Source organism: Daldinia decipiens (assembly GCF_022478715.1).
Source record: "Daldinia decipiens strain CBS 113046 unplaced genomic scaffold F4813scaffold_5, whole genome shotgun sequence".
In the NCBI taxonomy this organism is placed as follows: domain Eukaryota; kingdom Fungi; phylum Ascomycota; class Sordariomycetes; order Xylariales; family Hypoxylaceae; genus Daldinia; species Daldinia decipiens.
The window spans coordinates 195692-222270 of NW_026054548.1; the positions used below are offsets into that span (position 1 = coordinate 195692).

The 26579-nt window shown below is 42.3% G+C and overlaps 12 protein-coding genes across 12 annotated transcripts; 4 read left to right on the forward strand and 8 right to left on the reverse strand.

Annotated features, from left to right (window-relative positions):
• Positions 1 to 599: 599 nt before the first annotated feature.
• On the forward strand, positions 600 to 1262 carry F4813DRAFT_262044 (uncharacterized protein). The gene is made up of 2 exons (XM_049240261.1): positions 600 to 950; positions 1007 to 1262. Exons 1-2 carry the CDS (start codon positions 768 to 770, stop codon positions 1070 to 1072), a joined length of 249 nt encoding a protein of 82 aa, XP_049102684.1. The 5' UTR covers positions 600 to 767; the 3' UTR covers positions 1073 to 1262.
• Positions 1263 to 1283: 21 nt separating this feature from the next.
• F4813DRAFT_348125 (uncharacterized protein) lies at positions 1284 to 2471 on the reverse strand. The gene is made up of 2 exons (XM_049242039.1): positions 2088 to 2471; positions 1284 to 1994 (listed from the first exon to the last, which is right to left on the reverse strand). Exon 2 carries the CDS (start codon positions 1753 to 1755, stop codon positions 1534 to 1536), a length of 222 nt encoding a protein of 73 aa, XP_049102685.1. The 5' UTR covers positions 1756 to 1994; positions 2088 to 2471; the 3' UTR covers positions 1284 to 1533.
• A 382-nt stretch (positions 2472 to 2853) lies between these two features.
• Positions 2854 to 3999, forward strand: F4813DRAFT_386134 (putative short-chain dehydrogenase; the record flags this gene model as incomplete). Its single annotated transcript, XM_049246374.1, has 2 exons — positions 2854 to 3308; positions 3393 to 3999. 2 exons carry the CDS (start codon positions 2854 to 2856, stop codon positions 3997 to 3999), a joined length of 1062 nt encoding a protein of 353 aa, XP_049102686.1.
• A 1914-nt stretch (positions 4000 to 5913) lies between these two features.
• Positions 5914 to 8641, forward strand: F4813DRAFT_348130 (uncharacterized protein). The gene is made up of 9 exons (XM_049242040.1): positions 5914 to 6358; positions 6420 to 6439; positions 6528 to 6564; positions 6643 to 6722; positions 6787 to 7178; positions 7229 to 7330; positions 7424 to 7647; positions 7842 to 8017; positions 8083 to 8641. Exons 1-8 carry the CDS (start codon positions 6163 to 6165, stop codon positions 7916 to 7918), a joined length of 1128 nt encoding a protein of 375 aa, XP_049102687.1. The 5' UTR covers positions 5914 to 6162; the 3' UTR covers positions 7919 to 8017; positions 8083 to 8641.
• On the reverse strand, positions 8163 to 9864 carry F4813DRAFT_262125 (NAD(P)-binding protein). Its single transcript, XM_049240262.1, has 3 exons — positions 9326 to 9864; positions 8705 to 9165; positions 8163 to 8641 (listed from the first exon to the last, which is right to left on the reverse strand). The coding sequence occupies exons 1-3, from the start codon at positions 9731 to 9733 to the stop codon at positions 8509 to 8511; spliced, it is 1002 nt and encodes a 333-aa protein (XP_049102688.1). The 5' UTR covers positions 9734 to 9864; the 3' UTR covers positions 8163 to 8508.
• Positions 9865 to 10140: 276 nt separating this feature from the next.
• F4813DRAFT_348150 (FAD-binding domain-containing protein) lies at positions 10141 to 11858 on the reverse strand. Its single transcript, XM_049242042.1, has 3 exons — positions 11348 to 11858; positions 10525 to 11284; positions 10141 to 10463 (listed from the first exon to the last, which is right to left on the reverse strand). Exons 1-3 carry the CDS (start codon positions 11733 to 11735, stop codon positions 10226 to 10228), a joined length of 1386 nt encoding a protein of 461 aa, XP_049102689.1. The 5' UTR covers positions 11736 to 11858; the 3' UTR covers positions 10141 to 10225.
• A 453-nt stretch (positions 11859 to 12311) lies between these two features.
• On the reverse strand, positions 12312 to 13453 carry F4813DRAFT_348153 (uncharacterized protein). Its single transcript, XM_049242043.1, has 3 exons — positions 13234 to 13453; positions 12705 to 13173; positions 12312 to 12606 (listed from the first exon to the last, which is right to left on the reverse strand). Exons 1-3 carry the CDS (start codon positions 13442 to 13444, stop codon positions 12402 to 12404), a joined length of 885 nt encoding a protein of 294 aa, XP_049102690.1. The 5' UTR covers positions 13445 to 13453; the 3' UTR covers positions 12312 to 12401.
• A 243-nt stretch (positions 13454 to 13696) lies between these two features.
• F4813DRAFT_262332 (uncharacterized protein) lies at positions 13697 to 14982 on the reverse strand. Its single transcript, XM_049240264.1, has 2 exons — positions 14464 to 14982; positions 13697 to 14407 (listed from the first exon to the last, which is right to left on the reverse strand). The coding sequence occupies exons 1-2, from the start codon at positions 14602 to 14604 to the stop codon at positions 13877 to 13879; spliced, it is 672 nt and encodes a 223-aa protein (XP_049102691.1). The 5' UTR covers positions 14605 to 14982; the 3' UTR covers positions 13697 to 13876.
• Positions 14983 to 15277: 295 nt separating this feature from the next.
• Positions 15278 to 17066, reverse strand: F4813DRAFT_378982 (FAD/NAD(P)-binding domain-containing protein; the record flags this gene model as incomplete). Its single annotated transcript, XM_049245394.1, has 3 exons — positions 15278 to 15508; positions 15651 to 16539; positions 16591 to 17066. The coding sequence occupies 3 exons, from the start codon at positions 17064 to 17066 to the stop codon at positions 15278 to 15280; spliced, it is 1596 nt and encodes a 531-aa protein (XP_049102692.1).
• F4813DRAFT_262342 (uncharacterized protein) lies at positions 17007 to 18384 on the reverse strand. Its single transcript, XM_049240265.1, has one exon. It carries the CDS (start codon positions 18119 to 18121, stop codon positions 17516 to 17518), a length of 606 nt encoding a protein of 201 aa, XP_049102693.1. The 5' UTR covers positions 18122 to 18384; the 3' UTR covers positions 17007 to 17515.
• A 763-nt stretch (positions 18385 to 19147) lies between these two features.
• Positions 19148 to 20613, forward strand: F4813DRAFT_262247 (lipase). Its single transcript, XM_049240263.1, has one exon. The coding sequence runs from the start codon at positions 19245 to 19247 to the stop codon at positions 20232 to 20234; it is 990 nt and encodes a 329-aa protein (XP_049102694.1). The 5' UTR covers positions 19148 to 19244; the 3' UTR covers positions 20235 to 20613.
• A 4438-nt stretch (positions 20614 to 25051) lies between these two features.
• Positions 25052 to 26566, reverse strand: F4813DRAFT_400002 (P-loop containing nucleoside triphosphate hydrolase protein; the record flags this gene model as incomplete). The annotated part of the gene is made up of 1 exon (XM_049248225.1): positions 25052 to 26566. The coding sequence occupies one exon, from the start codon at positions 26564 to 26566 to the stop codon at positions 25052 to 25054; it is 1515 nt and encodes a 504-aa protein (XP_049102695.1).
• Positions 26567 to 26579: the final 13 nt, after the last annotated feature.

Genomic DNA, 26579 nt, shown 5'->3' on the forward strand with positions numbered 1-26579 from the left:
GCACGATCAAGCCAGCAGACATTGTAGGTATTACCTATGGGGAGCCTATTTAGAGGTGCCACAGACCGCTTACAAGATATTGCAACTCTTCTTTCCAGCTAAAATGGAGGAGGTTCTCTGATCTTAGAAATATAGAGCTATGTATTTGTCAAGCTCAGGAGGTATCCAGGTAGTCATCTGCCGAGCCAGAACATTCCGGCAAAACTTTCGATTCAATGCCAAGCTTGGGGAGCAGGAAACGAAGAATACATAAGGGCGACAGCTAGCTTATTCTAATTAACAGTATCGTCATATCGCCAATCTTAAAGTTTACTAATGTTACATATGACGCGGACCCGTTGTTTAAACTAGCGCTGCGATCGATTTTGTTCGTAGATCTGAGGTTGCGGTCGATGATGGTGGGCTGGGGATTTGCCTCCTCCCCGTTCCTCCGCATTTACCCCAGACGGACAACGGTGGATCAACAGCGCATGACGTGCCAATGAACAAATACTCGAACCTTCGAGCGAATCGATCTCGAGGTTGTAAATGGGATGCTAGTCTCGCTCGCGCAGCGTCGTACGGCTAACATCAAACATGAAGTCATTCGTCATGAGACATCACGAGATGGATGGCCCGTCTGGGAAACTAACGCAATTATATAGATGGCAGAGTTTCTTTCGAATCTAGTAAGACTTGGCTGAGTTTGCAATCAACATACACTACACGTCTCGAAGAATATTCAAGCACATCAAAATCAATTATCAACATCAGAAATAACATCAATCATGTCTGCCGACGGCCACGGACTTACAGACGATGCCATCATGGGCGCGCACGACATGATACATCATGCCGAACAAGAAGAGCACGAGCACGAAGCTGCAATGAAGCGGGGAATTACAGACGAAGCGGCCGAGGCTGAATATCAGTTGATACACGGAGCTGAGGAGCGAGCTGCTCGGGCTGAGGTAAGTTCCTCAGTACTCGGTCTACGACTAGCAATGAGATGTTAACAATTAAACAGAGGAGACGTAACTCTCTTACCAAAGTAAAGAGGACGTTCGAAAAGATTATTCCTGGGAAGCATTGAGCTCCTATCTGATTACTGACTCGCTAGCGGCGAGTGAGGTGCTTGTACAACAAATTGAGAGTTTGAGGATATCCTGTATTTGTACGGGCTTTAGGCCTATGGAGGACTCTGTTTAAAGTAACACGCGCTTCTAATTGTACCTTTACAAAGTTGCTACTCTTTCTAGTTCAATATATTCCAAAGTATCCTATCTTTTTGCTGTGGCGACTCACCTTATTACTGTACTTTTACTCGTATTTTGAAAGACTGCTAGTATTGGAACATTTTTCCGTAGGTTGGCACCTTAGGTTAGAACTCGGCATGTTTTCTACTGAGCTTCATAACATATCTCTATGCGAATACTAAAAGCCAAACTATACTAGTTAACCATTTATTGATTCCTCCGATAGACTCCTCCCCCCCGCGTTCTCCTTTTATTATTCCTTGTGCCATCTTCTCTCTTGAGAATATGTAGAAATATCTTACCACAGTCTCCTCCACCTGACATTCATGTCTCTATCAGGCGGTGCTGCCACTGTATTAGCACACCCGATATTGTTAATTGCGGCCCGGTTCGAGGGAGACCTATATGTCTTTATCCATTCGACGAACTTTATATCGAACCTAGAGATCATCATGGATACTTTAAGTAGGATCTCTACATTTGCAATGAACCTCCAGCACAAATACCAACTCCACCACATATTTCAGTGAAAGTAATAGATGTATCAGCACAAACTCAGAATCAATCATCCTATCATTTCAAACATGATGATGTGAGGGCTATTGATACGAGAAACGGACCGCCTGGGAAAAAATAACCCCTTTTTTCTGGATATGGAGATTCGAGTTTCTTGGTGACATTTCCAGTCTTATCCATCGTCTCTATTTCCCTAAGGTGGCGACACCCTAAAACTCAAAAGCCAGATGGCCGGGTCTACCCCTATATGCGTATTTAGTGTTATTCCGCTTTTGTATACAGGCAAAAGTGACTGGCAGGTAAGCATGAGGATTAAGACAGCTGAAATTAACGTACAGGCAGATTCGTCAAGATGTGCTACATCGGTTGGGGCTTAGACTATAAATCCTTTATGTAACGTGTAGCCAACAATTGTGACAGGTTCCGTGGACATCCGTGTGATGAGAACACCAACATGCAGACGCATCGCTTCTGTGAATACTGATTCCAAGGGAGGTAGCGAGATACATGTCCTGGCCTCGTAATTTCGTGAAGCTTTAATTGATCCAGGGGTTCATGTCCAATGGTTTATGTCGTTGCTGATTAACATTTACGTACCATTGCGCACCGAACTATGGATACAGGGTCTCAACATCTGGAAGAAAAATGTTGGTAAGACTTATCAACTATAAACTCACAACTTGAGGCTCGTGGATGCTGCAGTAGGGCGTGACTGCAAATAACCCTAAAGTGATACCATAGTTGGAGGGTGGGGTCTAGAATGGTATGCTTGTGCATATTAATGGCATGACCTTACAAGCAGGCTAAGGTGAACGACTTGGGCACGCATAATCAGTAGAAGAAATACTACTGTTGGTCAAAAGGGAGTTACACGAGCGGGGGGGTATTATTACTATCCTCCCTTTCTGCTGCATCTCCATCGAAAGAATGCCCCAAATCCCCATCATCTTAGCAACTCGTATTAACTACCTACCTAACCTAGGTAGGTACCTATCTAGATTTCTCACAAACAAACAACTAACTAATGTTGCTACCTTTCCTACTGGCATCGAATGATGAATATTCCTTACCCCATTCACATACCTAGTTAAACGATATCAACATGAGTGCAATGAAAGGGACAGTCCTCGTCACTGGTGCCAATGGAGGTCTAGGAAGCGCCATTGCCAAACAAGCCTCTTCCCAGCCAAATTTCAATGGATATCACAGTCTCTTTGCAGTCCGTGACGCGACAAAGGCATCGGCCCTTAGATCTGCACTCTCGAACGCATCACATCCCTATGATGTTATATCCCTTGACCTGACCAACCTCGATAATGTGCGTCAGGTCGCTGAGGTGATCAATTCTCGAGTCGCCGCTGGAGAAATCCCTCCTATTCAAGCGTTGATTCTGAATGCTGGATTCCAAGATTTTGGCAAGCAGATTTGGACTGAGGACGGTTTCGACGTAACATTTATCGCCAATTATCTCGGTCACTGGCTATTAACGCTACTGCTTCTGAAGAGTATGAACAAAGATTCCGGCCGCATAGTTGTGATCGGAAGCCAATCTCATGAGTAAGTACCTACCTATTCAATATGTATCAACTCATCAATTTATGTCTTCCAGAAGCTGATATAGAGCTTGCTTATGCTTACCAGTCCCTATGATAAACGTAACGACAGCACGGAGGCTTTTGCGGATGAAAAGCACAAGACCTTCGTAAAAGACCAGGCCGGTTTTGAAGCAATAGCAAAAGGCACCTGGAGCTCAGCACAGGAGGACCCATCATGGCGAGGCGGGTATCGTCGCTACGGCGCATCAAAGCTATTCCTTATCATGATGATCCACGAACTCCAACGTCGAATGAGCCTTGATCCTGTTCTACGAAATGTCTGTATTTTGGGCGTTGATCCGGGTACTATGACAACAGGACTACAACGGCACGCATCCTGGATGATTCGAGTTCTAATATTTCAGATTATTTATCCAATTATCGTCTTTCTTATGCCGAACGGGCCAGTGAGGAGCACTCAAAAGTCGGGGTCGCGAGTGCTCCACGCCGCATTTGAATCAAGCCCGGAGTTGGGAGAGTCTCCAAAGGGATTGTATTTCCTTGATGAAGTGCTTTTTGAGACAAGCGCCGAGTCTAGAGACGTGCATAAACGAAATATAGTGTGGAAGGAAACCGTAAAGTATAAGTTAAAGCACCTTTACGGGGGCCACCCTAGTAGGGGCCACCTCAAAAATGCAACGCGTTCGCGATGAGGTTTATATACGAATTATTATATAATTTTATTAGTTTTTAGTTAATTAAAAAATAAAACTTATTATTTAAATCTTTATTTTTTTACAATTTTAAAATACTTATTTTTTTAGCCTAATTGCGTTGTATTGCGGCAATAAATAATGTTTTCGACGGCGTATCCTTACGGTAAGCGTTTAAAAAATATTTTATATTATAATATTATTTTATAAATCAAATATTAGGTTGTAGAATATAAAACGATTATTTAGAGAAACGTTAAAAATTATTGAAGTATTAAAAAAAAAAATTAGTTGATTAGGTTGTTATATTAAACTGTATTGGTTATGCGTTTTTTTTATATTAATTTAAAAATATTGCGAGAAGATTATTAATCTATAATTATTAACCTAATATTTTTAATAAATATTGGTATATATATTTTTTATTTTATTATTTTAATATTAAATTGGTTAGGGTTTATTTAATTAATTATAAATAAGTTAACGGAATTATAACTAATAATATTAATATTTTTTTTAACCAATTTAAAACCTTTAAAATTAAAAATATCCCGACTAGGTATATATATAATATTAATAAAATAAAAATTATAAAAAGGGTTAGAAATAACGGAATAATTATTAACAAGATTTATAAAAAACATATTATAATTAAAAATTATAATAATAAGATTTAAACATTAATTATTAAATATGTTAATAGTAATAGTTAATTTCTAAATTCCTTTATTATATATATAAATAAATATATATAATAATAATAATTTCCTAATAATAAAAACGTTAAATTTAAAAATTAAAAATTCATTATATTTCTTAATAATTAAACTAATAATAATATTATATTTAAATAATTTCGTAAAATTTTTTTAAAAAAAACGAAACTATTAAATTGTTAATAATAATAATTATTAATCTTTAACAATTATAATAACCATACCATAATAAAATTCTTTTAGGAATACTTTATAAATAAAATTTACGTTATTTTTATTTCGATATATTTATTGTACGTTTTATAAATTACTAACGTAGGTATATTCTTATTAATAAAATAAAATTATTATTATAAATTTATTAAAATATACCAATTATATTATATTTTTAATTTTGGTAAAAAAAAATTTATTATAACTTATTAAATAACATAAAAAAAACATTTAACCAAATATAATATATTAACTAGTTAAAAGGCTACGAAAATCTATCTTAAAAATTAGAATAAGCTATTAAATTACTAACTTATATTTTAAAAAACTTCCAATACTATCCCAATTTCCCTAGGCTTTATTTCTAACCTAAAAAAGCTTAATTTTATCAAAAATATAACCTTAATTCTTTTAACAATACTTTTAAGTTTACGAAATATTAATATTTTAACTAAAGAATTATTTAAAATTAATATAATATTTGTTAAATTTGCGGTAAAACTTTTATTTAATAAAATTAATAAGGTTTTTAATAAAATTATTATAAAATTAACTATAACAAAAGCTTATACTAAATATTTAAAAAAAATATTAATAAATATAAAACCGCAAAAATGGTATAAAATATTATCTAACCCAAATTTAACATTTGTAAATATTAAAGTTATTATAAAAAAGAAAAAATAATTAAAGGCCTAAAAATTAGGTAATATAGTTATAATTAACAATTTTAATACCAATTTAGAAAATAAAACCTTATCAATTAAGTCGATAGTAGAAGATTATATTATTATTAAAATATAATAAATTATAAATTAATTAAATTTAATTTAATTAAATAATGTTAAATTAAAATTAAAATATTTGTTTTAAAGGTTTAAAAATTTGAGGTGGCCTCCATTAGGGTGGCCCCCGTAAGGATGCTTTGACTTACTCATCTGCATCAGAGTGAGACTATTTTAAGACTTACAGCTTAAATAATACGTATGTCTTAACCGTCCACCGTATTACTCTTTGTTTAAAAGGCTTAACACGGTAATTTGCAAGTAGATCACTTTTCTTTTTAACTATCATCGTCATAGACCTTTTCTACATATATATCACAACCATAATCATTTAATAATGCGCATTTTTTTCTATTTCCTTGACTAGGTAGTTTACAACTTCATCAATCTGTATTCTAGCTTGGAATCGTCTTTTCTCTATACCGGCTATATCAACCATACCAATTAATATGGATCCTGGATATCTTGATCGCACCCCATCCGTAGACCCGCCTCCAGGGCGAGAGCCTAACTTCACCGATCCCGAATCAAGGTCCCATCAGCTATACATTCTAATAGCTGTACTCTCCCCTATTGTCTTTATAGTTGGTTCTTTGCGTATATACTCCCGTCTGAGGATAACCCGCTCGTTCGGCGCCGATGATTGTAAGCTTCAACGCCTTCCACTCATGATCACTTTCTCAGTCTAACTCATCTATTTGTTCAGGGATCTGTATTGCTGCGACGGTTAGGATTCCCTATTTGCAACTAACGGCTTATACTGGACTTGAGATGGAAATATCAAGTAACGATACTAATACAACAAATGATTTAGATTCTTACTTTATCTTACTCTGCCTTGATCCTTAAACGTACGTTTTCCAATCCTCAGTTTCATAGCGAACCGCGTTTTAATATTGGGTACCTACTAAGATAAAAATATGTTACAGTTCTCTGGAAGCCAGGTGGTGGTATAATAGGAATCCATTTCTGGGATGTACCAATTTCGCATTACATTGAGTACGAGAAAGTGAGTCTTTTCCCTTACATACCTAGGTATTAAATCCGCAACACTCACACTAGTCTATTTGAAGGGTGCCCTGGCCGACTACGTTCTTTTTCGCATTGCCCATACTACAACTAAGGTCGGTTTCCTAGTGTTCTACCTTCGGCTATTCCGCCCCGTGAGCTATGTAAGATTCATGGTATGGGCTGGTATAAGTGTGGTGATCACCTTTTGCGTCGTTAACGTTGTCGTTCCCCTTGTTGCATGCTCCCCTTGGCCAAGTGAGCACGGCGATTGGATCGCCCCGTCTCTCATTGATCGATGCTATCCAATATCGATTAATCTAAGAACCGCCGCCGCTTATTTTTCTGTGATTACAGACTTTTACGTCTGGTTCATCCCCCTCCATCAGATACCAAGCCTAGGCCTTTCCCCAAGGAGAAAGGTAGGCGTCAGCTTAGTCTTTCTCACAGGTTTACTGTAAGCGATCCCTAAATCAAGATAATAATTCTGCTAAGGTTTACTTGTAGTGCTACTGGTGCTGCATTGGCCAGTCTGATCATCCGACAAGACAAGAAGCTATTCGATCTATCAGATTTCTCCTGGACTATAGTCCCTGTGTACGCTACTAGGTAAGAAAAATAGCTATCATCCATGATTATCCCAACTATCATAAAGCTTTAGCGCCGGTTGTGGTGCATTGATACTAATTTGAAATATGATAGTATTGTTGAGATCAACGTTGGTCTCATTTGCCTTTCGTTGCCAATCATCTTTGTCCAGTTCGTAGGCCGCTTCACGAACCTTAGTAAATCCGTACGTTCCTGGATTCGGGAACGGCGCAGCCATCACCAGAGTTCAAACGAGAGTTCCCCGAATCTTACGCCCAGTGACAACGTAGCACCTCATATTCCATCCGTACAGAGCGATACAGGTTTATCAGGGATGCGTAAGTTCATCCATAACATATATCGATCTGGGGCACGAAGCTCAGCGCGTGGAGACACCACCGTCGCAACTTTTGACGATCTTACCTCAGTGGATCTCAATTATCACCTCCAGCTGAAAGCCATGAAGTCCAAAGAGACTAAAATCACCTACGGGGGTGGTCAAGCATGAACACCGCGGCTTACGAGACATTAGGATCTTTCCCTGATGAAGAAAACGAACACTCGGCGGAGCGATCCTCAGAGGGAATATTGGAACGCCAATTTGTTTGACAACCTGCTTGGTTTATCATCGATTAACTAGTCGCACTTGGTATATGTACGTATGTGGCATGCTCCCCAGGCGAAAATTAGTCTGCATCTATCTTCAGTGTAGGTTCTTCACGACTACTATACATCCGCTAGATCAACTCACATTTACAAGACTGCCTAGGTAGTTATCAACTCCACGCAACGGTACCTTTGACGAGGTACTACAACTTTACCTTATAAAGTCGACTAAGTCCTGGCAGAAGAACCATCTCTTGTTTTCTATTCCTTTCTGGTGTATTGATGGTGGGATACCCTGGGACAATGGCCGGGGCAATTCTATTAGTAAAATAGAGTATTATGGAAACAGCGACACTTCCTATGTTACTCAATTTAACTACAACATAGCCTTGATCTTTAGAGGTAGATCGAGGGTTTTTCCGAGTAAATTTAGGGAAATTAAGGGATTTCCAATAGAGTGATGCTAGTTACAGAGTACCATGACAGCCTTCCATACAGATTACCCCACGGAATAGGTGCATGTAGCTGGCTTTTGAAATCTGCAATTAGCATCACTCTTCCGAAAAAGAAAAAAAGAAAGACACAATAGTAGTTTAAAGAAACAGTCTATCAGAACGGATGATCGGATGATCTTGTCCCACCACTTCTCGAAGTAATGCCAAAGTCTCATCCCAAATTCGCTTCTGTGCAACTTGTCCTTGAGCTGAAAGAACAAATCCTGAGACTCTACCTTTTGTTAGTCTCTTAAGACTCTGAGAATGTGTCAGGAGGCGGGGAGCGATGGCTTACGATCGAACCCTCTGTTCACTCAGATATTCTCCGTGACTCTCCGGGTGCTGCAACGCGGCATCAACCAGCAGATGAGCACCCTGTTCCGAACTCCATCCGAGGTACTTCCCCGCTGCTGCGGCACCGGGATCCTCCCGGTGAAACTCGCTCATGCACCATCCCGGATTGCACATATTGATGACGAGTTCTTTCGCGTCTACGTGCTTGGCCAGCTCGCGCGTCCATAGAATGTTCAGGAGCTTCGAGAGGCAGTACCGATCCACACCCGGTTTGAACGAGACAGGGTCGTCGAGGGTTGGAATAATTTCAGCTTTCGGATGCGTGATGCCATCTACGGCTGCTATAAAAGCGAGGATCGATGCCGTGATGGTCATGCGAGAGGGCTTGCCGGTGATGGCAGCAGTTTTGCGCAGTGGGGCAAGAAGAAGCAAGGAGAGAAGTGCTGTGCTGAGGTGGTTCACCTATGAGTGTTAATCGATTTATGGCTACGTAGACGTATTCTTTCAAGACATTGCCTCTATAGGCCTACGATATTATGACGTATGAAAGGTAGATAGCAAGGAAGAATGTCTGACGTGCTTTATGCTCCTATTTGACAATCTTGTAGAGTGGCTTTCTTACCTGTATGTGCGTCTCGTGGCCAGCAGGCGACCTTGTGTACTCCAGCCGTTTCATGCCTGCATTCAAAAGAAGGATATCAAGACGGTCAAGGCTCTGCGCCTTTCGAGCAAACGCACTCATGCTGTCCCATGAGTCTTGGTCTAGTTGCCACACTTCGATCTGGCATTTGGGGTTCTCGCGCGAAATAGCAGCTTTAGCTACTTCGCCCTTCGATATATCCCGAACGGCGAGGATGAGGCGAGCGAGTCCGCGGCTCGCAAGTTGCTTTGCTGCTTCAAACCCGAGACCTACATTTGACCCTGTCACAATGGCTGTCTCCCCTTCAGCCTTTATTTCTGGAGGCGGCGGCTTCGGATTGAATGTTAATTGGTACCATATGACGGAGAGAAACGTAAGCGTGGAGGACATTGTGCGAACAGCTTTAGATGTTAGGTAAACCTTAGAGCGAACGGTGCTATTCCATAACTTTTTTGTATCAAGATCCTTGGTCCGTTATGAGTGATACCGGACCCCCCTGTTGGTGGCCATGCATAATTAAATGTTGGTTGAGTGCATGCATGCAAGGTGACAGGAAGGTGGTAGTATCTACCCTCCAACAATATTCGCCTAACCTAGGACATTTTCATTCGTACCTAACCCAAGGTATATACTTTCAGTTACAAGAGACATCAAGGTGCTTACCTATCCAAGGTAGGTACCTAAAATATGTAACTGGAAGACATACATGGTGTTACATATCTCTGCATTCACCGCCACCTGCCTACATACATTAGGTATCTTGTAGATACTCATTAGTTTAGGAACCTAGGTAGGTAGGTAGATAAATACATGCAGTTAAGCATATCTGCACATTCAAACCCTAGGAGAAGCCTAAGCATTGTTTACTTGCTATCTAGGTACTTACAAGAGCTCCCCTGTGAAGATGCCGGTAGGATCAACGCGCTTCTTCAATGACTCAAGTCTACTTACGGTGCTGGTACCTTTGTAGCGGTACTCTATAGGATCTTCACGGTTTGTATTGGTATAGGAGACGAACGCTTCCTCTTCAGTACCCTCACGCATGACAGCTTCCGCCTTGTGTTCCATCATATCTACGAACTTGTGGTTGGCGGCATCTGTATACCAGCTCAGAACGTTACTAGCAAAGGTCAGAAAACCCTGATTCCAGCACACTAGGGTGAGATTCCGTATAAACTTACAGCCAGTACTCTACGTTCTCGTTGCCGAATGAACATTTCAGCTCTCTCTTAGCCCGGCATGGACTATGCCATTCAACCGTGTATCCTGAGCGCGCTGCGTCTGTGCAGTTCTCAACAAGCTCGGAATGAAGCTCTGCAAGACGCTTAAAGTTCCCAGTACTCCAGCCAGTTAGACCCACCTGGCTGAATCGTTTGAAATCGCCTTCGGCGCAGACCCAGTCCAGGTGGTCGCTGTGCTTGTCAAATGTAGACGGAAATAACATCTGCTGGACCGGACTGAGGTCGACTAGTGGTTGGAAGAGTTTGGCAGCTTCGGTGGCTGAGCAAAAGGCTTGAGGTGCAACCAACAGCACTTGCTGCTTTAAGTCTGCAGGCGCCTGGACGATCATGATATGACCCGATGATATATATTCTGTGCTATTCATAATAGTCTCCAAAGCGACGCAGACAAGGTCGAAGCTCTGCATAGGGAAAATATACGTTCCACACATGCGTTGTCCGTCTTCGTTCCCAAGTAACGAGTACGGCTTGGTCCTGATAGTGAGCTCCGTGACCAAGCCAAAAAATTGGCCGGCACCGCAGACTCCCCAGAGAAGCTCTGGATCTTGTCTTTCTGAGACTTCTACTAGCTCACCGTTGGAGTTTATGAGTTTGGCAGCGACAATATTTTCACTACCGTAACCGATGAACGGGGTGTAAGTGCTAATACCACCGCCGAGGTAGTAGGGAATTACGCCGACAGTGTTACCATTTGCAACAGCTAATATTAACGTAAGTATATGCTAAGTGGGGAGAATGGATATTTCGTTTTTCTATTCCATACCCGCGAATTGCTTGTGAGGGTGTAGCGCAATCTGAAATTCCTTCATCCGAGTACCGCCTCTGACCGTGGCGAGATTGTTGTCTGCATCAACAGAAACACCCTTGTATCGGCTTAGATCGATGATGATTCCGTTCTGGTCAATAGATGACCATTGACTATGCCCACCTGAGGCCGTAACGAAAGGGACAGAAGCCGATATAGCCTCCCGTACAGTATGCACGATGTCATTCTCGTTCGCGGGTTGGACAATAGCAAACGGTACCTTTAGCTTGTGGTTTGACCAGCGTCTCATGGAGGATTGAAAGTCGGAAGACTCCGTATCTCTCAAAACCTTCGACTCCGGCGATAGCTTGGGCAGCAAAGACGAGAGGAAGGCAACACAAGCCATAGTTGCGCAAAGATAGATGTAGAGAGGGACGAGTTAGGAGAAAGTAATCCCGAAAATATGTGAGGATTATTTGGGGGCTAAAATAAGGGAAGTGAAGATGCGCGGAATGAGAGTGCGGTGGAGAGAACAAAGCCCAACATATGACAAATAATATGCAATTATTAAGTATTCGTGAGGAGAGACGTGTAGTAGGACAACATTTGGAGTAAGGGGTGAGATACTTGTATATAATATCGAGAAGTGTTAAATACTGTATATTTAACTGATATTATATATAAAAAGAAATAAAATAAAAGATATTACGAAAATACATTTTAATGGTGTCACAGTTAATTAATAATTAAAAGGTTTTATTTATTTAAAATTATCAAATTTTTAATTTATTAAAATATATTATAATATTTGTCACGGTTGGTAGTTACGATGTTGTTTGGTGAAGCGAGATGACATCTTGACTCAGGACCTGAGTCACGGCTTTCAGCCTTTGTGTACCTAATATAGGTATACAGACCCTGCAGGTTCGCTGCAAGGATCTGATCTTCTGGGTTCCTAGAATATCATCTTCATTCAATGGCACCTTTTGGTTTCAGCCTCGTGATAATATTTAAACTAAATTAATACTTTTATTATAAAATTTAATAAGTTTTTAAATACGTTTATTGTTTTTTACTTTTGTGTTAACCTTTTAAATACTGGTGCATATATGGGTAAACAACAACCGAGCAAACCAACAACATTCTCAACCAAGTGCCAGAATAGCGTACCAGACGTGTACCAAGTGATATCTGAGAAGTACACAACAGGCTGGGCTGTTGTAAAAGATATCACCCATCCGAAAATAACGGCGCGCGTGATGCCTATAGCAACAACCCTGTTACGGTTAACTACAATATACGCTTCGAGAAGGAAAGGGAGTTGTTGTGGATCAATACGGCCTTTTCTAGAGTAAGAGAATATGACCTAACTTACACGGATCCGAGCAAAAATATCCCCGCAACGGCAATCTTCTGTTTCCAAGGCATCTTGAGCCGATGAACATGTGGCATAGGTATGACGAAAATAGATGCATCTAAGATTAGATCTGAGATGGCTAGAGAAAGGTAGAATGGCTGGACCTTGATGCAAGCCGCGCCATATTCTATCTCAAATTTGTCCCAGAAAGTCGACACTGGCACACACTGGAAAGCAACCATAAAGGTAAAAGCAATACCCCAAGCAGTCGTCAGGCCGATGAAGACATTATTCACCATGCGAAAAGCTCGGATCGAGAATATTCTCCGGTAAAAAAGGAGCACTGAGAGCTTGATGACCCAAAGGCCAATTGTCCCAAGGAGCTGGTAGGCATACCTCGTTTTCTCAAATACATATAGCTGCTCGGTATGCACGATCTGACCGTTCACAAGTATTTGATGGGTGCCGAGACCGCCGACTGTGGTTGCTGTTTGATAACAGTTAGTCTTGAGTGCCTGTAGTTACACTCCTCCAATTGACGATATACCGATGATTTGAATTATTGACAGCACAATACAGATAACCATTGACGGGATAGTGATCCAGTCGTCAATGCCCAGTTTTGCCGAGCTTATAGATCGCGCGTAGAACCTAAATCCGACCGAAAGAATAGGTATAAAAATGAAAAGGATACCAGTGCCGATTAACACAGGCTGAGAGTATGGGTTGTAGTTCGGGTTGAAGTAAGGGTTAGACATGTGAAATAGCTTCTAATAGTTAGACTTAATGTTATCACCTAAGTATAAGCCAAGATTAAAAAAATGTCTTTGTTTGCCTGGAATTCCGGATACTGACCTTATAACGTAACAATACATACTTAAGGTATAGTTATAAGATAGAAGATACAAAAAAAAGTGCCAAGTCCGAAAGACACATCGGTAAGTACTAACTTAATATTAAATTTGTTAGCTATTGGCTCTTGGTTATGCATAATATCAGAACTGGTCTTAACTCTTTTTCTGATAACTTTGGCAAATCGAATGCTCACCGGTGAGAACCGAAAGGAAGTTGGAGTAACGTATGTCTTAGATGCGATCCTGGTGATGATACATCGTTATATAAGCAATCATCTGAAGCTCGTTACACTCGCGCCTTTTCTTATTCCTTTTAATAAAATTGTAACAAAGGCGCTATATGGACTTGGAATGTATATGCTTTAAGAGTAGTGTTGTCCGTGACGTCAGGTATAGAATTTTTATAATAACAGCCTCTTCAACCAGGATACGGTTCACGATTTTGCCATGAGGGGTAGCCTCTTCCTTATGTCCGTTCAAAGCTTCGCGAACCACAGATTGCGCACCATCCGCGCCGATAATAAGGTCTGCCTCGAACGTCTCAAGAGGATCCGATAGCTTCACTTCACCTTTCTCTAGGTTTATGTCGGCGACATTGATGTGAACGCCGTGCCTAATCTCAACACCGTAGCTCAGCGCTTCGTCGTAAAGCAACTCGCGCAGATGTGCACGATGCAGAGTGAGAAGAGGCGCGCCATACTTCTTTGCCGGCTCTAGTAAATCCTGGGCATGAAGTACTTGACCGGTCTTGTAGTCTTTCAGAATAATAGATGGTGGGATGATAGACTTCGACCTAATCTTCTCGTAAACGTTCATATTCTGTAGCACACGCACGGCATTCGGGTGCAGCTGGATTCCAGCTCCGGTCTAAAACATGGATATTCAGTAATTACGAAAAGAAACTGTCGCCACTTAGTACTTACAGTATGTAATGCCATATCCCTTTCAAGAACAGTCACCTTGAGGCCTTGTTGGCGCAAGAGGATACTACCAGTGAGACCCACGACACCCCCTCCAATGATGCAAACGTGAAAGCTGGATTGGAAAAGCGAGTTTGTATCCATATCTAGAGAGGCGACGAGGTACGATAGTAAGATAAGGATTGCATTTCAGGATTTGTTTTGCGATTATATGGTAGTAAAGTGACACCATACGAGCTGTTATAGTAGTGGGCACGGATAAATTGCTGTTAGGATCCAATGAAGAATGCAACCTAAGGGTCATGTCTTGGGTCGCATACAGAAGCAAATGTCATTATTAATATCGACTCTATGGATTCAAGGAGGTCTGTGAAGTCAGAGTTCTAGAGATCGATTTAAGCGACTCATGAATAAATAATACACTAACAAGAGAACGAGTATAAGAGGGATGGATTTTCTTGTGTATCAAATCATTCATTCTTTAGGTATCAATCTACGACCATATCTGCCGCCCGAAAGAGGTTCGTAGCACGTTGGGACCTGAAATATCTCGGGAACGTCAATAACGGTGAGATGGGTTTTCTATTGGCTGAATCAGTATTCAGGGCCACCAATTTCAATTTTGAGAATGTCTTCGCTGAACGCACCAACGCCGCCGTTGCCATCATCCGCATTTATGCGAAGGTCCATGGCTTCGTTAGCCTTGAAGCAAGCATTAGCGTCGGATTAATCAACTACTGCATATATTAGACAATGGCACTTATGGCATTACTAGATACCTTTGAATCATGTGGTTAATTTAACATTAACTCAACATTCATACGCCCTCACTTAAGGCATCAAAGCGACTACCTCTTCCAGTAAGGTAATCAAACTCACCCTTGCTAGAGTCAATATTGTTCCCACAGTCCCCAGCACCTAGGATATCTTGGATGGACCAAGCGATTCTTTCAGCTCCAATTCTAGCGCCGATTAGGTTCGGTGCGCCAGGTCCAAGCTGCAACGCGGCAAGTCTGCCGGCTAGGAACATGGGGACGTCATCTCTCCACTGCAATATTCCGAGTTAGCCGTGTTATACAACTAGAGTAGAAAAGAGCACAGATAGATACAGACTAGAGAACATCGGTAACAACCACCAGAACCCCCAAAGAGGCTTTCAGGGGTAAACAACAAATCTAGAAAAAGCCTACCGCCATATTCTCCGTAATACAAGGCATACCCCCGCAGTTCTCAATAGGATAATCGAAGCACATTGACTTCAAGAAGGGAAGGCATTCGAAATTACCCTGAACGCCAGTTGCGAAGTAGATATGGTCGATTCGAGGGAGTTCTTGACTCTCGTCCGACAGCGACACCGTCCAAGTTTTGGAGCACGGGTCCCAACTCTTATCTTTAATCGTAGTGTTCTGTAGTAAAGAAAACCGACCAGTAGAGATATGCCGCTCGAGGACTTTCCTGTATGCAGGCGTAATGCTACCTCCGTTCCGAGCAGTCATTATCTTCTCCCATCGCTCCTCAGCGGAATCGGATGTCCAGAAGGCGGCTTGCTCGAAGTTTCGGAACTTGCCCACCCATTCGAGCCCTATATCGAAATATTTCACTTTAAGGGGTCCACGCATCAACAACCACACCTTGTTTACACCGCGACGTATAGCCAGGTCAGACAATTGAGCCGAGGTCAACCCGCCTCCGACAATCACGATGTTAACACAGGATCTGGTTTTCAGTTTCGCTCTAACATGAGAAGACGGAAATTCCTTAATATGCATGGCGTGAGTTGCTCCCTCCGCTCCCTCCGAGATATTGCCAGGGATCTGGGGTGGGTTACCACCCACGGCCAACACCACGGTCTTTGCGTAATGGATACCCCTATCTGTTTGGACAGTGAAGACCTTGTCGGCTTCGGAGACGTCTTCGAGGTAGCCGTAGCGAATGTCGTCTACTTTTTCATGGCTTACGATATTGTCGCGTAATCCATAGCGATCCATAAGACATCCGCAATGCGAAGCGAAAAGGGGTGTCGAAGGAACGAAATAATCGTTTCGATCACGCTCGTCAACAGTGGGTTCTGTCCGTGGTCTCTCATATTTAAGCTCATGTCAACATTCGAACTTGAATAGAAAGGCTTACATTCTTCCGGCCCTCTCCCTCTTCTTTCTTTGATGCTTACTCAATTCCTTCCCGACACAGCCTCGAAGCTCTGTGAGTTCACTCCCTCTGTCATTTCTATATGTAAATGCCAGCAGACCATCTCGTTCGGCTGGGTCGACATGGAAAAACATCGGACTTCGGAGGTGAGATATATCGAAGGTCTTAAATAAGGTATCCCATCGTGCCATCCAACAGTTATCTGTAGCGTCGAGCACTAGAAGATCTAGGCCCGCACTGCCTGGTGAAGCGGTAGACGACATCCGACGTGTCTCGAATCCCGTCTTGTAGTTTTTGATGCTGGCTTGATTTCGGTGTTTCCTAATCCAATGGTACCTTTGATGTTCATCGTCTGAGAAGTTCGCCGCCGGCATGCGTTCGGACAATCGCGCTGCAACGGCAAGGCCGCAGGGTCCAGCGCCGACAATGACAACGTCGTGAACCCGTATATTACTCATCTCTCTATCAGTCATATTTAGGTACCCTCGGTGTTATGAGAATATAGTAGTAGAAAATCCATAGACTTGACTGGGGGCTATAAAGGACCAGGTAGGAGAACCTTGATGGTGGTTTGGGCACCCTGATGGCATCTTTCTCTTTAGTAGAGATGACCTTGAGGTCACCATTGTCGGAAATGATTAATATGAGCACATTGCTGGCTAGATGCTTATGACCATGATGAAAGCTGGTAATCGAGTAGGATACCGATTGCGGAAGAGCAGACCGAGCCAAGGGGCCACGAGAATGAACTCTACCATGGCATGTAGCGTATTCTAGGATCACCCTGCTACGGTTTATATAGAACATCCTAACTAGGTTAATCCCTTCTTTGATCGGTATTTGGCTTCGTATGGCCATCGAGTTAACCAACACCAAATCTTGTCTAGAAGCTCGCCAGCGGACTCGTTTATTCAAAGTGTTCCGACACGTGGTGAGCCACAGCCATCTCGTCTCCTTCGAACGCGCCACACACTGGACATGTCACCGTGGTCGATGTTACATCCGTAGTAGAATTTGCCACCACGTTACTCCTTAAGGACTGGTCACCCCGGGCCGACCCATCTGGCTGGTCAGTCTTCTTGGAACCATCTTTATTCTTGCCCTTGCGTCTCGAAGGTACAATATATGCACCTAAGTCAGCCTGATCAGGTGGAACATCAAGCGGCTCTTCTAGCCTTACGTCCCGATGACGCGGGCGATGCGCACGTGGCTGTGAAGTAGTCCCCTCCACCAAATCGACTGGTCCACCCATAATTGACGTGCTTCCTGATGCTACATCATCGAAGACAGCATTTGATCCTGATGTTGATGAAGTAGTGCCCATGCTCTGGACTCGCCCGATACGACCATCAGTAAGTCGAACTTTGATACCGCGATGGTGGTCACCTCGTGTTAGAACATCACGAACAGTTCCGCTTACTTGGCGGCCCGTGCGCTGATCGGCTTTTAGAACAATATTCACAGGTGCGCCTCGAACCACCTCGGTCGTCTTCGGGACTCCACGGCTTGCCATCGTAATGGTGTGATTACGATGTGGTAGTGGCGTCTGGGGATAGTTTGGGGAATACCTATGCTAAGATCGGTGAGCAGATAGGATCAGATCTGTTTTACTTTTTAATTGGAAATATGACGAGTCTGAAAAGAAAGATCTTTCATTACATATTCCCTACCCCTCCCCGATATAAGAGAGTTGTCTTATACCTTATAAACACAAATATATGTTTTAATGCACTCCGCTTAAGTATGTAAGTATGCATCTTCCTTGAATTCCATGGGTCCGGGTTTCTTCTTGCAGCTTCTATTCTGTAATATAGCTTCTATATAAGAGTATTGAACCATGGATGATTGCAGCTTGCATGCAGCATGCATATAAGTCTCGTCACGGGACTTCTCATAGACAGAATTGTTTCCTTTTCTATACATATTTCCACCGTCGGCCTCACTCTGTCGCCATCTTTATCGCCGACACATAAATTCTGACTTGTCACTTTGCAGATGATCAATCGTTTTGGAGAACAGATAGGAGATGGCCGTTAAGCAAGTGATAAAAAAAGAGTGCATTAACACTTAGATTAAATCTTACTGACAACCATAGTTTCCAACTACCGAATTAAGTCATCGGGAGAATGGCAAAAGTAGTAGCTTTACTTAACTGAAGCACTCATTTATTCAGGTCTAAGTTTCAGCTATTAGTCGCGGTGGGAAGCTATATTTGAACTTGACCGTATGGTAAGCTGGTTTGAGATGTGCGAATTATTTCGCTATCCGCTTGGCCGGTTCTCTATGAACCAACCGTGTTTTGTGGAATCGATCTCCAAAGACGCCTTCTCTACGATCCTCACCGACTGCCGGAAATTTTCCCAGCTGTGCTTCACGCGATTGGTTAGGGCGTCTCCAGCTAGTTCTCCATCCCTTGCACTTGCAATGGACACGCTAGGTTAGCTTGTCGCCATCGAACTAGCCCCTGTGCATGTAATGCTCCGATATAAATGTCAAACCGTCTCCTCGACCGGTAACTTCTTGGGCGCGTAGTACCCAAACTCTCTTAAGGGCGTCTCAACTCGACACGGAAGCCCTCACCCCCACGCTACCCCGGACTTGTTGGACTATCTACGCATATTACGGCCTCACTCAGAATGCGCAAGGTTTTGGCGGGGCCAGCTGACCGCTTGCCAAGACCACCTTATGATGCTGAGATAGACGCGATAGTCAAAGCTCTAGGCGGCACGCCCGAGAGGTATGAGGTTGAGAAGCTGAGGAAGGATGCGGCGGCGAGGACTCAACCTCTCACGAACGCTCTACTTACCGACGAGAGTGTTCAAGTCGACGACATCACAATCCCTGGGCCTCGAAGGGATCTAACGGTCTCGGTTGTGCGGCCAGCGGCCGCAGCGGGTGATCAGCATCCATGCGTTTTCTATATCCACGGTGGCGCCTTAGTTGCAGCAGATCGTTTCGCGGGATTGGATACTAGTGTCGTATGGGCAAGGGAGTTCAATGCCATCGCTATAAGTGTGGAGTACGGACGTGCGCCAGAGAATACCGGCACGCAGCCTGCAGAAGACTGTTACGCTGCATTACTCTGGGCTGGTAAGCACCTGTCGGAACTGGGCATCGACCCTGGCCGCCTGCTGCTGTACGGCACGTCTGCTGGGGGCGGTTTGGCAGCGGCTACAGCATTGATGGCACGTGATAAAGGCGGCCCGAAGCTGTGTGGCCTTGTTCTCGAATGCCCCATGCTCGACGATAGGAACGAAAAGGTTTCGTCCCAACAGTTTTCAACCGGCCCGTTTTATAATTCGACTCTAAACAGGTTTGCCTGGCGTTGCCTCCTCGGTGAGCGCGCTGGGGGCAGCTCTGTTACTGAATACGAAGCACCCGCTCGAGGGCAGGATCTCTCCGGGTTGCCGCCGACATACCTTGACTGCGCTTCGGCGGAACCATTCCGGGATGAAATTGTAGCATTTGCCTCCAAATTATGGGAGGGCGGGGTTCAAGCAGAGCTCCATGTGTGGCCTGGTGGCCCCCACGGGTATGAAAGAATAGTTCCTACGGCACCCTTTGCGGTAATGGCAAGGCAGACCAGGCTGGCCTGGATTCGTAGAGCTTTCTTTCAAACAACCTAAAGGGCTTGGCTATTGGAGTTGACATTGTCATTAAATCTATAGCCGCTACGTAATCACATTTTGTGGCTCCACGGTCAAACGATTCGGTGGTCTGTGGGAAGTTGTCTGGACTGTTCTAGGTATAGGGGGCATCAAATGTTTCCTATCTACCTACGTACGTATACATCTGGATTGTGCGTTCACAAGAGGAAGTTTACCTAGGTTCGGGTTTTGTATTGGTTACAAGCTATCACACCGGAAGAATGTACAATATTTGCTATACTTCACCGGATAGATCTTTGTTGGTTGGTGAGCAGCCTTACCAACTGCTTAGAGGTGTATTAATAATCAGTCTACCATAGTTAGATCCGTATGTAAATTGATCAAAAGTGACCCATTATGTTTATTCGGTGCCGGTATCAACGGCACGGCTTTCCGGGAAATATCAATTAAAGCACCAAATTCGTTTTCTCGGGCTAACTCTAGGCGAACATGAACTAATATGAGCATCCTCGCCCTTCTAAAGACCAACAATATCTCAAATTCATTTCTCCCGCCTCACTTTTCGTGATGGTGTTGTTTCATTATCCCTGTCGCCACGCGAAAAGCTGCAAAGAAGAGAGAAAAAACTAAAGTACTTAGTATGATACCTAACCTAGTATGATTTACTAGGGGCTCAGACCATCATCTTTTCAACGATTAACTAACATATGTTCAGCCCTGCCGAAAACTGTTCTCCATTTAGCACCTGATATGTAAGTACTTTAACGGACACGCGTCAAACTCCCATCCCGAGGGAACGGAGCCTTCATCGAGATCTCTTATGTCGTATTTGCCGTTCCCACCATAACCAGATATTGACGTTTTTAAGGGTGACCGAGGACTGTTTCCGACCTCCGGAGAATTTGCAGTCGTATACGCTCTGACGTTTGATAATGACGTGAGGTTCCCCATATTACCTTGAAGGCATAACCGTGATTTATCAAAAACATAGCGCACAGAGTGCTGTAGTTCTCGTAGGCGACATGATATCCAGTCTCCACTTCCCTTTCACATATCCGTGCGTCGTGGGATTGCCATGCCTATAATATTTGGTCTATAGCCCTGACTGAAAGAGCAGAAATAAGCGAATTAATCATAACAGTTAGCTCTGTAATCCGTACATAGTCCAAACACTACAATAATTTTATCGTCAGACATACTAGCTCTCTAGACTATCACCCTTTATTATATCCAACTTTGCCCCATATCTCTAATCTTTCCATGTACTATTCAGATACAGACAAGCTGTGAGGAAAGCGGCTTTGACGCCATTTTCAACAGGTATGACAACATCTCTCGCCATGTTAACCATTCTATTCTAGCACGTAGAACAACCCAGACTTACTGCCAAGTTTCCTTCAGGTGCTTTTGTTTACTGCGTCCGCCACGAGTTGATGCCAGCACCCGAGCCATATTACACCCACCACGACCTCATCATTATCAGGAGATACCCGACGCGATATGAATAATACTATCCCCTAGAGCCTGTATTTAATACACAATTGAGCCCGAGACCTAAGAAATACCTGGACAAACATACGTGGATGGGGGGGGATTGGCTCGATTTCTGGCGAAATGGTTTCTACTAAATATAACTATGAGCTACCAGTTGCCAAGTATGCTACCGTAAATAGTAGGAAATTGTTCTAAAAATGTATTTGAACTCGGCGGAAGTACCGGAATCATGATGACGTACAACGTAGTATAGCCCAACTGATCCTACTCCCAATTGAAGCTCATCCGTACCCCATATACCTAGATAGAGAACCTAGTTGTTCTAAATATATATTTTTCTTACACTCACGAGCTACGAAGTGCGGATACGGGTATTTTCCTCTGGAAGTAGCACACCTAAATAAGTGCTCATGGGCACCGGCAAACGAACGGAAGAATCCAAATACATCACTAGTAAAAGAGACCAAGTGAAAAAAAACAAGCATTCTTACCTATACACAATCACTTAAAAGGATAATTCATTGCTTTTACTCTATACTTTTTTGGCAGAATACACACTCTTTTGACAATTTTAATACAATAACAATAACTCATCTTATCACGCTCGGAGCTGATATTTGATAGCGGAATATTTATATCATGATTGCTTTATAAATATATGTTATAAATGTACAACCTAGGTAGTCTTTATGCATATGTAATTAATGATACATCTCGTCATAGCTTTTACCAAATGGCTTCGACTTTTTCGTCAAAGTTGCAACTAAACCTAACCCTCGTCAGCTTTTGTTACAAGGCAATTATATGGTACTTCACCACTGCGTCACATACGGAATGACACATCACTCTTTACTCCTTTTAACTATTATAAATAAAACTATGTCTTATATCTAGATGCTAGGAAACTACAGTTCCGATTACGTAGTTATAGTCAATTAAGATAATGACAATGCCAATATTTACACCCCGTTCTCTGCACAGCAAATATCAAACCAAGTAACTGGATAGTGTCTTTAATACGATAATCCAAATACTATTCGACAGTACTTACCATGGGTATGTGGTATGTTTTAGGTGTGAAGCTAGCTACCCAAGTAAAGATTACGATGTGAATACTATAAGAGGAAGCTCAAGCAGTCCATGTATCCAAGTGGGCGCGAAAAACACGGGAATTCCGTGCTGTCCGGAAGCCAAAGCCATTCAAGCTTTAGATCCCACAAGGAGCAGTGTGACAGTCGGTAGGCAGTGTCTTCCAGGGGGGGCATCACTGCCGTGACACGCTTTGGCTGATCTATCTTTACCCGGTGGAGCCTGCTGACCAGCCTGTAATGTGCCCAGCAGCCACCCAAGCACCATGCATCTGCACATAGAATTATTGATTCAAACCAATGTACCAGCGACCTGGCTTCGAGCTTAACGGTCTCCAGCATATCCTGTCCTCCACCACAAACCACTCAACCCCTTCCCACAAAGATTAGATGAAATGACCAGGTCCAGGGTGACAAGGGGCTGCCGAAAGTTGTAAACGATCAACTTTCTATTCTATTCACGGAGCTCATTTTCTGACACCTCCTACGGAACCAAGCGGTCGCTGGAATTATCGTGAGGAGCTCTCTTGGCCTCCTAGGGATATCCCAATCGGAATGTACCTACTGCTCGCAAAAAGCAACACGGCAAGTACGCAGCAAGGGGGCTTAAACACGTTAACTGACAAGGGGAGCGCGGTGTGGCGGCCCATAGAAAAGGCGTCAAAGGTGCGTCCAGTACGATTCTCACGGACTTAATACACCTGCAGTTATCCTTTGTTGAGTAAAACGCACGATCTAAACGGGGGCCACGTATCAGTAAAGTGCTCATCTGAGCGTGTTCAATGATTGTCAGGGGCCGGTAAGTAAAGTCAAGACGCCATTTGCGGCCTTATTGATGTATGAAGAAGCACGAGTAGACCCGCTCTAGCCCAATCATAGCCCGCGAATCCATCCGTGGCCATGGCATAGTTTGAGGCTTCATCAAGTTCTCGTCATTGAGAAGTAAAACCTGCTCCTAGGAGTGGGCGGGGATTGTCACGACCCCGGCATACACGTCTCATGAGAGGAAGGCGATTCATCCTGGCGCAATGGCAAAGGGCCTCTGGATCGGTGTATGCAGAAGTACGACCTTGAGGATATACCGGTGAGATCAGTTGTTTTGAGGCATTTCTTTGCTGTCCCTTTCCACCCCTGACCAAGGATGATAGTCCACCAAGTGAATATACCTATCAAGATGTATCTTGTAAACATGTATTGGCATTAGACGCCCGAGAGGACTCGAACCAAGATCTCCTTGCCCCTTCCCCAAACTGCTGACGACTTTTTCTTATCTATTGCCTCGCAGTTGAGCTGTACTTGCTGATACGTTTGGCTGCCTTCTTCCCGCACGATCATTGTCTCTGTTTCGTTTCTTCGCGACTCGAGCCTAAATCATGACAGGTAGTTAGCGTCTTAATATAAGTCGAAACACCCTTACTGGGGCCACCCTAGTGGGGGCCACCCATTTCCCATACAAAATCAACGATTTCGCATATTTATATTTAATTTAAAAAAATAGATAAAAATGTACGGTCTTTAATTTTAAATAGAGTATTATATTTTTATTATATATAAAAATTGAAAAAACGTTAGGGCTAATATTTGTGGTAAAATGAGTATAAAAGTATATATTAATAGTTATATATATAAATTTATATGTAAATCTGTTAAGGGATATTATTGCTTATAATTTTACCAATTAATATAATATAAATATAAAATTAATATTATTAAATAAAGATTGTTTTAATATAACTTTTAAACTAAATATAAAATATATAACTTATTTATTTAAAAAGTTATAAACGTTTATAAGGTTTTATAATAATTTAATAAAATTTTTATATAAAATTAAATATTAAATTTTTTAAATAAATAAGTTATATATTTTATATTTAATTTAAAAGTTATATTAAAACGGTTTTTATTTAATAATATTAATTTTATATTTATATTATATTAATTGGTAAAATTATAAGCAATAATATCCCTTAATAGATTTATATATAAATTTATATATATAACTGTTAGTATATATTCTTATACTTATTTTACCACAGATATTAGCCCTAACGTTTTTTCAATTTTTATATATAATAAAAATATAATATTCTATTTAAAATTAAAAACTGTATATTTTTATCTATTTTCTTGAATTAAATATAAATATGCGAAATTGTTGATTTTGTATGGGAAATGGGTGGCCCCTACTAGGGTGGCCCCAGTAAGGGTGTTTCGACTTACAGTAAACAGAATAGCAAGTCATAATCATTCCTAACTTACGATTTTCGCAAGCTCAAGTGTCCACTTAGTCGCCTGCCAGTTATCCTTCAAAAGGCTAATCATAACAAACATGAGTGTCATGCTGTCCTCGCCGAAAAAGGGCTCCATGACCGTCGTGAGTACATTCTCTCTAAAGTTTACGGGTCCATTCTTGGCAAGAGCGTCTAATCTGCTTCTTAATGCCATTAGTGATAGGTTGATATTATTGCCTTCCCTGAAAGCTTTCCCTTTAGTTTCTGCTTGTTCGGTCCTCTCGAAGCCCGCGAGATCTACTAGGCTGAATAGGCCTTCGCGTGGTTTACCATGACGACCTTCGATTTTGGTGACTATTTTGAGGCTAATGATGAAATGAGACCGAGACGAGCTCTTGTTCAGAGCAGTCGCTCCGAAGTGTCTGTTTTTCATCCCTGCGTTAACTAAAGCGCTGAAGTCCTTAGCCGAGTCGAGAGTCTGGAAGTCTACATTCACGATGCTTGTCATAGCCCGTAGTTTCTCCTTACTCCCGTCTGCTTGTATTAACCATAGATTCGCGTCGTATATCTCGAAACAGCGTGCACTAACCACGAGCTCGGTGCCAAGCTCGTGGAGCCTTTTCTTCTCGCCGAAGATCATTGTCGTCACCCTTGGGATAATACCATCATTCTCGTAATCGACACCTTCTTCTCGATCCTTGACGTTATCTAGATTACTCATTGTGTATGTCTTACCGGTACCAGATTGACCATAGCAGAATATACAAGCCTTTTCCCCCTTAAGGGCCGATCGTACGAAGTGGCTGATTTCGTCGAAAACATCACCGTTTGTGTCCTCGGGGAGAAATATCCGCTCAAACTCATATCGTAGCTCTTCTTCCTGGATTTCTAACTTAGTCGCGTGGTCGTAGAAGTATCCCGTCTCTGTTTTGTATTCCAATAATTGACCAGAAGCTTCCGGCCGGATACGACATATTACGCGGATGGTTCCCTGGAATTCTTGAACTTGTTGAAAAAGTACATTTTTCCTATCCTTTTCTACGCTTAGCTTTTTGGTCAAGTATTGGATATCGTTATTCAGTGTGTTCTTAACATTCTGTAGCATTACACTGAAATCCATCTGTTCTTGCTGTAGAGCTTCTTGATGCAAACTTTCCTGCTTTCGCAACTTCTCTAATTCTACAATTGCTTGGTCCAGCTCTTGTCTTAGGCCAACTAATTCTTCCTCCATTGATTTTAGCTGTATTGTTCCCGCTTCTATTTCATGTGATAGTATATTTGTAGGGTTATTGTTGTCTTGTCGTTCTGTTTTTCTGGACGTTTGCTGCAGTGCCACAATTTCTTGCTTGGTCGTTTTCATATCTTTGATATTTTGGTCTTCTCTTTGGAACTTCTTTTCGTATTTATTAAGCCTTAGTCGTATTCTTCTGACTTGTCTTTCAAGTCTTGCAACTTTGGCATCAGTTTGTGTGCTATTACTCCCTCTGGCCATCCACAGGAGAGCGGCAGTTATTGCTTCTATAAGTGTATACATTTCGGAGCGTTGC

Excerpts from the sequence above, each read along its gene's own strand:
- F4813DRAFT_262044 (XM_049240261.1), top strand. The coding sequence starts at position 768 with ATGTCTGCCGACGGCCACGGACTTACAGACGATGCCATCATGGGCGCG. Across the intron at positions 951-1,006 it reads AGCGAGCTGCTCGGGCTGAG|AGGAGACGTAACTCTCTTAC; the intron begins GTAAGTTCCTCA and ends ACAATTAAACAG.
- F4813DRAFT_348125 (XM_049242039.1), bottom strand. The coding sequence starts at position 1,755 with ATGTGGTGGAGTTGGTATTTGTGCTGGAGGTTCATTGCAAATGTAGAG.
- F4813DRAFT_348130 (XM_049242040.1), top strand. The coding sequence starts at position 6,163 with ATGGATCCTGGATATCTTGATCGCACCCCATCCGTAGACCCGCCTCCA. Across the intron at positions 6,565-6,642 it reads CTCTGCCTTGATCCTTAAAC|TTCTCTGGAAGCCAGGTGGT; the intron begins GTACGTTTTCCA and ends AATATGTTACAG. Across the intron at positions 6,723-6,786 it reads ATTACATTGAGTACGAGAAA|GGTGCCCTGGCCGACTACGT; the intron begins GTGAGTCTTTTC and ends GTCTATTTGAAG.
- F4813DRAFT_262125 (XM_049240262.1), bottom strand. The coding sequence starts at position 9,733 with ATGTCCTCCACGCTTACGTTTCTCTCCGTCATATGGTACCAATTAACA. Across the intron at positions 9,166-9,325 it reads GCCACGAGACGCACATACAG|GTGAACCACCTCAGCACAGC; the intron begins GTAAGAAAGCCA and ends TAACACTCATAG. Across the intron at positions 8,642-8,704 it reads AGTGAACAGAGGGTTCGATC|AGTCTCAGGATTTGTTCTTT; the intron begins GTAAGCCATCGC and ends AACAAAAGGTAG.
- F4813DRAFT_348150 (XM_049242042.1), bottom strand. The coding sequence starts at position 11,735 with ATGGCTTGTGTTGCCTTCCTCTCGTCTTTGCTGCCCAAGCTATCGCCG. Across the intron at positions 11,285-11,347 it reads CCCTCACAAGCAATTCGCGG|CTGTTGCAAATGGTAACACT; the intron begins GTATGGAATAGA and ends CGTTAATATTAG. Across the intron at positions 10,464-10,524 it reads GAGAACGTAGAGTACTGGCT|TAACGTTCTGAGCTGGTATA; the intron begins GTAAGTTTATAC and ends GACCTTTGCTAG.
- F4813DRAFT_348153 (XM_049242043.1), bottom strand. The coding sequence starts at position 13,444 with ATGTCTAACCCTTACTTCAACCCGAACTACAACCCATACTCTCAGCCT. Across the intron at positions 13,174-13,233 it reads GTCAATAATTCAAATCATCG|CAACCACAGTCGGCGGTCTC; the intron begins GTATATCGTCAA and ends GTTATCAAACAG. Across the intron at positions 12,607-12,704 it reads ATATTTTTGCTCGGATCCGT|GGTTGTTGCTATAGGCATCA; the intron begins GTAAGTTAGGTC and ends TAACCGTAACAG.
- F4813DRAFT_262332 (XM_049240264.1), bottom strand. The coding sequence starts at position 14,604 with ATGGATACAAACTCGCTTTTCCAATCCAGCTTTCACGTTTGCATCATT. Across the intron at positions 14,408-14,463 it reads GGGATATGGCATTACATACT|ACCGGAGCTGGAATCCAGCT; the intron begins GTAAGTACTAAG and ends TCCATGTTTTAG.
- F4813DRAFT_262342 (XM_049240265.1), bottom strand. The coding sequence starts at position 18,121 with ATGGCAAGCCGTGGAGTCCCGAAGACGACCGAGGTGGTTCGAGGCGCA.
- F4813DRAFT_262247 (XM_049240263.1), top strand. The coding sequence starts at position 19,245 with ATGCGCAAGGTTTTGGCGGGGCCAGCTGACCGCTTGCCAAGACCACCT.